The sequence below is a fragment of the Watersipora subatra genome, chromosome 8, assembly GCF_963576615.1.
Source record: "Watersipora subatra chromosome 8, tzWatSuba1.1, whole genome shotgun sequence".
NCBI lineage: Eukaryota > Metazoa > Bryozoa > Gymnolaemata > Cheilostomatida > Watersiporidae > Watersipora > Watersipora subatra.
The window spans coordinates 8,641,650-8,655,275 of record NC_088715.1 but is presented as its reverse complement, the minus strand read 5'-3'; the positions used below and the strand labels follow the sequence as shown (position 1 = coordinate 8,655,275).

Genomic DNA, 13,626 nt, shown 5'->3' with positions numbered 1-13,626 from the left:
TAAAGATGTGGTTGCTTTAAAAAGGTTGATTTAATGAAATTAAGACCAATAAAATACTAAACCATCAGCTACAATTTGATAGTATTTTAGTCTTTGTATACCGATCCTGTCTAGAGATGGCCTCATGCGTTTGAATGAGGCCATCTTTTAAAAAGCTCACATTCCAGCGGGTGCTTCACATGTGATGTAACTAGTGATACATCTGAAAAGAGTTCACGAGCGATACATATAAGGTCGCTTCATTACCCAATCATCAGCGCGAAATTTTTATATTGGTCGCAATAAATGTTATTACTTGTAAAACATGTTGTCTGCGGTCTCAAATTTAGTGATTTTACTCTATTATTAAATCGCATAGACATCGATATTTACCAAATTAATTGACATCGCTACTTTAATAAATTACTCGATCGACACATTTTATTGACGAACAACAGAATTGTAAAAATTGCTGTAAAGTTACTGCGAAGTTTCAAAGTCGCATTAACATTCAACTTTGAATCAATTCACACAAAAAGACTTTCTTACTGCCACGGTAGTTTCAAATAAACAGTATTCTTATAAAGATTGTCAGAGAGATCACTTGTGTTTTACAAAAATCCTTGATTCACCTAGAAATTAGCCTAATAACAATGCATACAGAGTGAATGTTTCGTTGAAAATTAATAATTAGCATTTTGCAAATAGCAAATCAAAACTAACAACTAGCAACTGGAAAATAGCCACTAAAACTTTGCATTTATCAACAAGCCACTAAAACTTGGTAAATAAACTTACCAGCAACTAGCAAATTCAAACTAGCAACTGGCAAGTAGCAAATAAAAATTAGCAATTAGCAATTCGCTAAAAGACAATGAATAGATCTGATTAACGCCCTACAGCTATGAACAGATTCGAGTGTGTAGACCAAGCTTAGGATTAACAACAGGTAATAAAAGTATGACTAAAACAGGCAGCCAGACTTACTGTAAGTGGTAGTAGTGGTGGCCATAGAAGTGACTCTACGAGTGGATGTACTAGTAGAATCTACTAATCAGTACAAAAACGCAAATGCTAGATTCTAATCTTCCAACGCCATAAATCTTCATAATCCTCGTACTACTGACATAAGTTCAAAGGTCAAACTTTGAGTTGTTAGAGTGCAAGCACCAATTGCGTATAGTTAATAGGTCTATAATAACTAATAATGATCATAACCAGGTCATCATAGTATAGTTAATAGGTCTATGATAACTAATAATGATCATAACCAGGTCATCATAGTATAGTTAATAGGTATATGATAACTAATAACGATCATAACCAGGACATCATAGTATAGTTAATAGGTCTATGATAACTAACAACGATCATAAGCAGGTCATCATAGTATAGTTAACAAGTCTATGATAACTAATAACGATCATAACCAGGTCATCATAGTATAGTTAATAGGTCTATGATAACTAATAACGATCATAACCAGGTCATCATAGTATAGTTAATAGGTCTATAATAACTAATAACGATCATAACCAGGTCATCATAGTATAGTTAATAGGTCTATGATAACTAATAACGACCATAAGCAGGTCATCATAATATAGTTAAAAGGTTTATGATAACTAATAACGATCATAACCAGGTCATCATAGTATAGTAATCGGTCTATGATAACTAATAACGATCATAACCAGGTCATCATAGTATAGTTAATAGGTCTATGATAACTAATAACGATCATAACCAGGTCATCATAGTATAGTTAATAGGTCTATGATAACTGATAACGATCATAACCAGGTCATCATAGTATATAGTTAATAGGTCTATGATAACTAATAACGATCATAACCAGGTCATTATAGTATAGTTGATAGGTTTATGATAACTAATAACCATCATAACCAGGTCATCATAGTATAGTTAATTGGTCGATGTTAACTAATACTGATCAGAACCAGGTCATCATAGTATAGTTAATAGGTCTATGATAACTAACAACGATCATAACCAGGTCATCGTAGTATACTTAATAGGTCTATGATAACTAATAACGATCATAACCAGGTCATCATAGTATATAGTTAATAGGTCTATGATAACTAATAACGATCATAACCAGGTCATTATAGTATAGTTAATAGGTTTATGATAACTAATAACCATCATAACCAGGTCATCATAGTATAGTTAATTGGTCTATGTTAACTAATAACGATCAGAACCAGGTCATCATAGTATAGTTAATAGGTCTATGATAACTAACAACGATCATAACCAGGTCATCATAGTATACTTAATAGGTCTATGATAAATAATAACGATCATAACCATGTCATCATAGTATAGGTAATAGGTCTATGATAACTAATAATGAATAACGCTGAACTGAGTGAGACGAGGCCTCACATCTCTTTCATTCGTTGTTATAGCAATTCTGTCGAATAGCATACCAGCATGTTTGTTATGCCGACGTAATCAGCATATCGATGCCAGGTTGGAAGTTTAGAAAAAATATTTGTTGATTTTTGTATAGCAAACAAAATTTCATATGGAGAGGGTGATAATCTAAGAGAAGACACAGAGACTAAGTAAATTACTCATCCTATGCTATTTATAGAAGGCTGGCACAGGATGTTTGGACTAGTGCCAAATTCAGTAGTCTTATTTAGATGAAAAGGACTACTACTAGTGAAATGGGGAGTGTAAAGCCTGGTTCCCATATCGATTGCGAGACTCCGGCGGTAACACGCGCAGCAAAACGCTTGCGACGCTAGGCTCGCCATGCTGTTCCTATAATGGTGACCTTTACCCGTAAGGATTTGCCTGCGGTCTTTTGCGAAAGTTGAGCAGGGCGAAACAATTGAGATGCCACCGGCAACTTCCGGCGGTCCTCGGCGCGTAGGTTCCCATTGCACCACTAGTACCCTGCGGTGCTGACACGGGTGCTTTGCGACGTATATGAGAACCAACAGCTTGTGACAAGCTGTTGAGTTGCTCGACGGGGAGGGGGGAATACGCAAAAACAACAATTTGTCAAGACAGGCTAGTGAGATGGGGAGTGTAAAGCCTCCCACCGCTAATATATCCATCAGATTTTGACTCACCTCCAGTCCATGCCAAGACGATCCATAAAGGTAACAGTAGAGATTAAGGTGAATACAACCAGATGTGGAGCAAAGGTGAGATATTCCTATCACTGCCATCATGTACCTACAAACAATGAACATAGGAAATCACTACACTGTCGTATCATTGAGCAATACAAAAGAATAATACACCAAACTACATTGTTAAAATATTACAAATATGCAAGGAATTCAACAACGAATAGAATCAGCTATGCGAGTGAGTTTGACTTAAAAAACACGCAGTGCATGTTTTCTTAAAGGTTGACTTGCAAAAATATTCGCATTACATTTATTTGGCATCAAAAGGTTCCCCGTGTCTCACTCTGCCATTTCGTAGGTTCAAAATATGTGGAAATGTGATTACCAGCCCTTTAAAGCTCAAAAACTAACAGGTAATCGCCGCCATCACGAGACCGCAGTAGATTGAAATCAGATTATTTCTCTGATGTAGTCATTACATTTGGTTTTTGTTTTGACTTCTTGTTTTGAACAATAGTGCTAATGAGCTGCCTATACAAATATACATGTATATGCTTATTTGGATCAATGCGATATAGTACACCCTCAGGATACGATTACCCTGGTATACGATTTTTTCAACTTACAGAGTGGAACGTGATGATGTTTTCACCCCATCATACAAATCTCATTTCACCATACCTATTCAACAAAATTGTTGATTCAGTTTGCATTTGGCAGTCGGTGGGGTGCTTATTACAAATGTCAAAAACAACAAAGACACCGAAATACTGCTTGCCGAAAATATTTCAACAATACCTGAAAAAGACACGATGACTGATATCTCTCAATTCAGCAATTCTCATGTGTAAAACGAGTAGCAAAGTTGGAGTTGCGATTCCTCCATACAGAAGGTCCAGCGGTCAGACAGCCTCTTTAACCAGCTAACAAAAATCTACTTCATCATGAAAACAGCATCGTGCAGGTATTCTTGTCGACTTGAATGGCATTGAAGTATTTCTGAATATTTTCACAAAAAACTCACTCTATATGGTTTATCGACAGGCCTGACGATCTTTTACGACAACTGTCAAGGTATGTATAACAGTGGTAACTCTATAGGCCGCCGGTTTTCCTCCAGTATGACAACTGAGTGATGAACGTACTGTCACCAGCTGAGACATTGTGTCTGACATAACGTCGTCTCAAGCCGGCAAACGCTACTACAACAGTATCTATTCCTATTGGCTCCTGACTAATTGGGTCAGCTGGCATGTGGCCAAGAGACTTCCATCTTTTGAGAGAGCTGCTTACTGTTTGATATTATGGAGTAGAACATACAGTAAACGCTCCTATAACATACACCTCCTTTAACATAAATTCCAGATAACCAAGAATTTATATAAAGTTTTTGCTTCTTACCCCGTAAAAAATACCATATGAAAAACTGTGTCAAGACGAGCGATTTTTCAGATTCGATTTGAATCTTGCCACACTTGCCGGCATAACCGATGTGTGTATAAAGCTACATTTACCTATTATATATACAACTGTCGTGACATTTTGGTTCGCTGTGATAAATCGTCACATACCAAAATATAGCGACAAATTACCAAAAGAGATAAAATTTTACGTAGGATTTACCTCTAGCAATACAGACAAATAAGTTGGTTTTAAGGGGACAAAAACAGAACGCATTGCCAAAGCGTGGCCAATGGTTGAATATAGAAAAAACACATTTTGCGTGTAGCCAGGCCTTGAAGTACACTGTTGACACCTATGAAGCACACTGAAGTAGTGATTGTCCACACTCTTCATAGGATATGCTCTGACACTAACCAAGTCATGTGCTGTCAGTCATACACGCTGCTTCCTTACAAGCATCATGTTAACATCATTTATTGTATAACCATTTTAACTTGATCATGCTGCAGACAGACCTACTTCCTTCTATAGAGTATGGACTAACCATTATTCTCATCATAACACACTGCATCAACTTTTGACCCACCTGTACTAATGACATTAGTGTTGACTATATCATATAGATTGTCATCTACTTCCTTGGCATCATCCAGACTTGTAGATATTTTCGATTGAACAGTGAATTGTGAATCTGTAATAAGGACAAAAAGAGACATGATTATCATTCTAATAGTAAATAGAGAGTTATGCTATGAACAGAGCAATGAACAGCCCAACTAGCCAGATAGGAGTCAGCCGTCCTAGTTTATTTATAGAACATTGGCACACAGCCAGGACAGGTTAAAAACTAAGATCATTAGGCCTACAGAGATTGAGCAGAATGCTTGCTTATGGATTCCTAGAGCAGAAACATCAGAAAACACTTCAATAGAACTACAGTCGACCCTCGCCAAACGATTTTAATTCGTTCGGGTGTTGGCATCATGAGGAGGAAATCTTGTAAAGAAAGGTATAACAATCCATAGGGAATATCTAATGCCTACACCCTCTGGTGAAAATCAGCAAAATCGTGTGATTGTCGTCGACTCGTTGTGAGCGACAGACGGGAAATCTGGCTGACAGGCAAGTTGGTTGGCGAGCTGACAGGCAGACCTACAGGCAACTCTGTCTAACCATCGCATTTAGCTTAAACAATTGTGATACTACCATAGCAAGAGGTCTAATGCCAAATGTAAAGATATTCACTTATAGCAATAAAACTAATAAAATAACCCCCTATAAATTCACTCTACTGACTATTATTATCCCTTCTTTAGAATGCTTTATCTACACCAGTGCTGCCCAACCTTTTCCGAACATGGGCCGGATTTAAAAAAAAATGACGCCAGTGGGCCGGACTCACATTTCTAGTCTTACATTCTTTAATAGAACTATTTGAAATGGTTTGGAAAAGTATTCAGAACTGTAAATATTGATTGTATTTTTTATTTATAGAAATTACCCTTTATACAATTATAATTCATAACTCAATTTAAACATAGGGGGTCCTACATATGATACTACATGTATTTCTATTACTTTTATTGCTATCAAAAGATTATAGTCTCCAGATATTACATGAATACGAAATGATCATTAGAAATTTTGATTTAGTGCCTTAAATTCTATAAAATAAATTCAACAATTTATCAAGATTAAAAAAAACATTGTTCAAATGGCTTTGTATTTCAATAATAAAACAATTTCATTTTAGATGTAAACCGGTAATGAACGAAAATATCAGTGAGAAACTTGAAATTGTTTCGAGTCATCAAGAAGCTTTTCGATGTCTGCCGGAATATTTGTTAAGGCCAGTCGGAGTTCATCTTCGAGGTGAGCGTCACTCAAAGAATTTCTTTTGTTCGATTTTATTAATTGCATGCGACTGAAGAGATATTCACACATCCATGTCGAACCGAACAAAACGAGAAAGCGTTTTGCGTAGCATGTAAGATTTGGAAATTGAGTGTGAGGCAGACCGTATTTGTAGAAGTCCATCAGATTCCTATTTAAAAATTGACTCTTGACATCAAAATCACTTTGTAATTCATTCAATTCCATTTGAAGCTCAACGGGGGCATCAGCAGGATCCACGTCAAAAGGCATTGAAAAAAATTTCAGCTGGTCTTCACAAGCACGGAAATCCTTAAATCTCCTGGCAAATTCTTCCTGCATCCGTTTTAACTCACTCACAAAGAATTCCCGGTTCATGGTTGAAATGTGCGACTGTTTCTGAAGGCAAGGAAAGTGGGCATAATTGCTGTCAGCAATTTGAGCAATCCACAAATCCAGTTTCTTTTGGAAAGCTGTCACCTCCCCAAACAAATTATGGATGAGTTTTTCTTTTCCTTGTAACCGCACATTCAACTCATTCAGTTTGTCTGTAATGTCCACCAGAAAAGAAAAATCATTCATCCATTTGTCGTCATCAAAATTGATGCATAAATTTCCTTTTGCTTCAAGAAATGCTGCCACATGTTCTCGAATATCGTAAAAGCGTTTCAAAGTACGTCCACGGCTGAGCCACCTGATCTCGGTAAAGTAAGGAATGCCAGAAAATTCGGCGTTTATCTCATCGAGAAAATTTCGAAACTGTCGATGATTCAATGCACGACTCCTAATGAAGTTGACAGCTTTCACGACATTATCCATGACGTGATCAAACTTAAAGATTTTGGAGCAAAGTGATTCCTGATGTATAATGCAATGGTACCACAATATTTGGTCTTTACTCACATTCAGGGATTCCAGTTTTCTTTGGATGAAACCACGCAAGCCTTGCTCCTTGCCGATCATGGCCGGTGCACCATCGGTAGCAATTCCCACCAGACGATCATAAGTCAGTCCCGCCTTTTCGAGTGCAGTGTCGATTTCTTTGAAAACAGCAGCACCCGTGCAATTTCCTTTCATGGGGCATAGAGCAAGTAATTCTTCAGTGATATTAAAAGTTGAATCAACACCTCTCACGAAAATCGCCAGTTGTGGTGTATCAGTAATGTCAGTAGATTCGTCGATGGCAATGCTGTAAGTTTCGAAGTTTTTACAAAGTTCGTTCAACTGCATTTTCGTATTTTTGGCCAGTTCTTCAATCCTTCGGGTTATTGTATTACGCGACAAGCTAACACATTTTATAGCTTTCTCTTTCTCTGGGCACAGAATTTCAATCGCCGAGGTGATACATTCTTTGACAAAATCTCCTTCCGAAAAAGGTTTCATGTTGCGTGCAATCTTTTCAGCAATGACGAAACTCACTTTGGCGTACTTTTTCGATTCATCATCTACTTTCCGAAAAATGTTCTGTTGTGAGACTAAATTCTTTTGAAGTAAAAGTGCTTTCTCCTTGCGTTGATCTCCTTCATAACGATTATGGGTCGAAGCGTGCTTTAATGTGTAATGCCGTTTCACATTTTCAGCTTTTAGAACTGCGACTGTTTCACCACAGATCAGACAAAGACATTTTGCATTTGATTCCACAAAGAAATACAAATTTGTCCATGCTTCGTTAAACCTGCGATTCTCCTTGTCTACTTTTCTGATTTTTCTAGCCGACGCCATGGATGAACAAAATTTGAAATTTATTGTGAAAAAGAAACTACTGTAATTTGCTCATCGGTATAAGAAGGCTTCCTTATCAAAGGTTGTGCTGGAGTATATTTGAAATTGAATCACCTCAAAAGCCAGTTTTATTGATGCGGAAAGTCAATAAGGCGTGCGCGCCTCGGTGGAAAATACCATAGATATTTCAATAAGCGGTAAAAAGTTCAGCGTTTTCTATTGAAATATCTATGGTAATTTCCCAGCAGTCCTTCTTCAACCAGCTGAGGTGAGCGCCCTGAGGCTTTTGATTCGACGATCGAATCAATCAATCGTACACGCTGTGATACTTCACTTTTTATCAATTTTTCAATGTCAGCAAAGACACTAATTTTTGACCTAACACTACTGAATTCTTCAAACTGAAAACTATTGATTAGTAGCCAATCATCTTCGAAGAAAAATAACAGTTGTAAGCTTCTGCGTTAATAACAGGAATAAGTTAAAGACTGACGCACGGGCCGGATTCTAAGGCTTCATGGGCCGGATCCGGCCCGCGGGCCGGACGTTGGGCAGCACTGATCTACACTCATAAGTTTCACTGTCAATTCAAACAGGAAACATTAAAAATGTTATGAATTTTAATTTCATATTTGAGGGTACAAATTTACGCGTTGAATACAGGGATACCAAGACTGGTAACAAAAAACCTAATGGACAAGTGAAAACCTGTTAATGCACCTAGAAAAACTTGTTTTATATTTTTAACGTCGGAGAAACAGACATAAAATTCACAGTCAAAATCGGCACCAGCTGTCAACATGTTGGTCAATTCTAGAGAGTTCATAGTTGTGTAATTTGTCACAAACAGTAAAAATAATGATGCTATTTGATACTTAATGTATGAATAAAAATTAGTAAAAAACACAAGTCTACTCTACATACCGCATTTACAAGTACTAATTTAATGGACAATTCCTGTCATTCAAAAGGGGTAGCCTATGTGATATCGTGTTAAGATTGTAGATAGCCTTGAATTGTTTAGTAAGACTTAGGAGCCCCATGAAACAGAGGTAAAATTGTGAAATGACAAAATATGAGCATCAGCTATCGCGAGATATCCAACATGTATATTATAGTTTCAACACGACTAGCTGCCAGCAAACAGCCATCAACAAAGGCTGTATGAATTTGTTTCTACAAATTGATCTTATAAGACTTGAAGGATACAAGACATAAGAAGGTCAGCATGAGGAGTAACAAGGAAACAGCGCATGATTGAACAGAGTCTGTTAGGGAGCCAATAGCTTTGTACTTATTAGTATCTATTGAAGTCATCCAATCCATCTGCTGATATCAATTATATTAATAATAAACACATTAGTTAGTTCATCATAGTACAAGTCATGGCGCTGTAGTGTATATATCAGAATAGATTAATAATAAAAACTCTATATTTAGGGTAAAATCCCTTCAAAAGATGGAAAGTTGCCAATGTACAGCCATTATTTGCTGGGATTATTACTGTATTATTGTTATTATACACTAAACACCAACATATTTTAAATATGAAATATGTAATTAGGGATCACAGGTTCCATTTGAGTAAAATATGTTTACTGTAAATAGCTGATTGTCACTGACCTACTACTACAGACTCCTTAAATGACCTTGACATTATCTGGCATTACATCAGTTTAGAAGTAGCCTACTAGATTGATAGCTTTATTACATGGCTTGTTCAGAAGTGAACCTGATTGGTGCAAATCACTGAAAGCTGGATAAGAGAGTATGAGAGCTGCTCTCTCGGAGTGAGTAGACCATCTGGTCCATACCAGAATGGATTACTCCTAAAATGGCTCATTCTGCGTGGGAAAAAGTGGTAATATGCGCCGCAGCTCGTTTGCTGATGATGCAGTTTTGATGCCGGCCACTCGCTATTTTGAATCATGAAATATTGGCTAAATTTGGGTAGCAGAAACGAAACTATCAATAATTATGCTACCTTTTAGTGATAGACAACGACTAAATGCATATCAATCCGCAATACCCAGCCTTAATAATCGATTAGTTGTATAGATGTTACATGAATAGCTTAAAATTTATTAGTGGATCGTACCCACAGGTGTCCTTCAGCGGGGATATTGCCGAAGCCGAGACCGGGCCGTAGTCTACACACACAAAAAAACAACAAAGGTCCACGTACTTTTGAGCAAAAACAAAAGTATCCATCCAAATATCTCACCAATCCGATGAGCAGCACACACAAAAACTAAACCAATCGACAGCGCCACCATTTCTAAAACAGATATTGGACAGTCTCAAACTAATAGGGACTTTGGGCCAAGTTGTGACAAACCATAAGGTGAGTTGTGCAAGACATGACTTGAAACTTGGAATATTTTGACATGATGGGTGGCGCTGTCGATTGGTTTAGTTTTTGTGTGTGCTGCTCATCGGATTGGTGAGATATTTGGATGGATACTTTTGTTTTTGCTCAGAACTACGTGGACCTTTGTTGTTTTTTTGTGTGTGTAGACTACATCCCGGTTTCGGCTTCTGCAATATCCCCGCTAAAGGAAACCTGTGATCGTACCATCTATAGCTACATTTACGCCAGCTCATAATCACACAATTTGTATCTTCAAAAATACGAGTTGATAATAAACATTATGTTGGTTTTGGTAGATCTATCAGATTGATTACAGTTTTATTTTCTCCCACAGATCAAGCTAGCATGTAGTAGCACAGCCAGGGATTTGCTAGTTAGTGCAGACCCAAAACATGCTGAGAAACAATGGCAAAAGAATGTTAACACTCTCCATAGGACGTGAGCCGATACCAGGTAAGCTGTTGGTTCTCATATGCACTGCTTATTTACTTCTAGTGAACGAGGTAAATACTATTTTATTATCATTGTCACTTTGGGGAAAGACAAACGGAACCAACATATTTAAGTGTTTTACAAAGGCGAAATGCTACGGCATGTTGTAGTTTTATAAATAAAATTAGAACAATACCGGTTCTGTGGTTTTGCTACACAGGCCGACGTTTATTAAGTAGACTCTCACATTGAAGCTAAATTCAAGGCTATATTCTACTATATGTTACTATTTTAACGCAACAAGACAGCAATTGTGGCTCTGATCAATGATATACAGCCCCAAAGGATAGCCGACGGCGCTCATATGGGCGGGGTTTAATGATGAAGCTCTGTTGGGATTAACCCGAACACGGCACCCGAACAAACAAATATGCTGAATAAAGCACCTCGTAAATTTACGAATATTATGAACTATAGCGGTTGTTTTACTTATCTGTTGAATTCATTTTTTTGTCAAATAAATATAGTATCCCAATATTGTCACCGTTATGATCAGTCAGTTGCCATTCACAAGCATTCGTGATATTAATAGTCACAATCGTAAAATAGCTCAAATTCGGTTTTGCATTAGATTTTGAGTATGAAAACTACACTGCACAGCTTTGCCTGCTGTCCCATCTTATTGGCAAGGTAAAACAATGTGAAACCGATGAAAGACTTTGTCATTTTATATTACGAGTGGCAAAATATTAATCAAAAACTAGAAAAAAAATGCCATTGTTCGGGTAATTATATTCAACTTTAGGCATATACTACGATCTTTACTAATTTTAAAATTACTAAAAGTAGGTAATTTGAAATGTTTTATTTTGATTAGATACATTATTTTGGTTAGGTATTACCCCTACATTGCAGAAATTCAATGTTTGCTATTGTGACCCGCGGGGTCTAATGGCTGAATAAGCTAATGAAACGATAACAGCGATTCGTGTTTTCTAAAACCTAACAAGGCAACGCGACCGCCCCGCGAGAGTTGTGTTTGCTTTGAAACCCAGGCTAGCACAATCCTAATAGAGCTCCATAATTAAACCCCGCCCATATGATAGCCGTCGGCTATCCTTTTGGGCTGTATATCATTGCTCTGATGGAGAATGCAGAGAGCCAAATGTGTGCTGGATTTCAACAGAATAAACCAAAGATAATACAAAAATGATGCAATCCGGTTCCACAACTGATCGCAGCGGCGTATAATAACAGTTCCAGCCAAACCGGGAGGGAAAATAATATCTGACAGTTTCATTCTTTGAAACTCTAAAAAAAAGCGGTGTTTAGTTAGCATTATGAATCCTAGTAGCCTATTTGTAACAATCGCTGAGAATTTTCTTCAGGTGTCGATTGCTGGAAACCTACGATTGCTGCAAGCCTATGGACATCCTTGCATCCTAAACTTTTAACAAATCGCGCAATTTTAATAATGCGTGAGGCTCATAGACCTTCACTAGTCCTTAGCTAGGCTAATATATTAGCAGCATGATTGAAATACTAATTACAATAGAATGAAAAAAAGCTACATCGTTAAATCTTACCATTGCTTGCAGGGTTGCTCAGAGTCCTTTGATAGTATTCCGATAAAAACTACGAGCTAGTTACACACCCTCCAGCTAACAGTAGGTGTAAACGATGTTTTCAAATTAGCGAGAAAACTTCAGCCAATCACATACAGTTAAAAAAAACTAGTCACGTGCGCCTGAACTTATAGGAGGCGGAGATAATTCATCCTTGTACAACCAACCCATTGAGTAGATTTGAAGGTCGACCTATAGGTGCCGTTGCTCATACAAGGCTAAAACCTGCCATACTAGCTAGAACCTAGCTAAGCTCACCTGGTCCAGCTAAAACCTGCAGAATGGGTGACACAGGGATTTATTGACCCAGTCAAGCTGGAATTAGCCTCTGGTCTACTGACTAATTATGTACTGACTACCTAATATGAACACTCTTCCCTACCATTACAAAACATAAATGGTTCTTGTTTAACTACTGCTACTGAAAACTATCACAATTGCCTTATTGTGCGCACATGCATACCTGCCAACTCTCACGCATTGGGCGTGAGACTCACGCAATCACCCCAAAGAAAAAATGAAAATGCGTGAGAAATGCGTGAGATTTTTGCCCCAATTTCCACAATTTTATATATACCATCATTGATACATCAATTGCCCCAAAACCAAATATCACGCATTGCCCCACTCTTGGGCTGGCAAGTCTGTGCACATGTGAACAGAGATAACAGCTATTTAATATTTAAATTCCTGAAATTTGTTTATAAATAGTCCTATTATTATAAAAATTGTCAAAATTTGTCTTCTGAGCGGTTTTTGTGAACAATTTTTATCAATTTTAATTTTGAAACATTTTGGCAATCAGATCGCCTGAAATGTCAAAAACAGTCTTAAATAATAGTAAAATACTGACATATTCTGATAAAGTCTACAAAAAGTTACCAAAAATTTTCTAAGTTCATTTTAATGCCATTGTAATCATGGCAAAGTTTACTTCTCTGACTCACTCACTACTGAGGGCACACGACTCCAAAATGAGTAAACATGGAGCTATTAGTAGCACAATTTTGACTAAAGTCAGAGAATTAATATAATAATTCAGTAACAATTTAATACAACCACGTATTGCTTTATTTTATTAACCCAATTAACACATTTTTCACATAAC

General features: G+C 37.1%; 1 protein-coding gene across 1 annotated transcript; it reads right to left on the bottom strand.

Annotated features, from left to right (window-relative positions):
* Positions 1 to 6,275: 6,275 nt before the first annotated feature.
* On the bottom strand, positions 6,276 to 8,090 carry LOC137402270 (general transcription factor II-I repeat domain-containing protein 2-like). The gene has a single exon (XM_068088764.1). It carries the CDS (start codon positions 8,088 to 8,090, stop codon positions 6,276 to 6,278), a length of 1,815 nt encoding a protein of 604 aa, XP_067944865.1.
* Positions 8,091 to 13,626: the final 5,536 nt, after the last annotated feature.

Coding starts and splice junctions, on each gene's coding strand:
- LOC137402270 (XM_068088764.1), bottom strand. CDS start 8,090: ATGGCGTCGGCTAGAAAAATCAGAAAAGTAGACAAGGAGAATCGCAGG.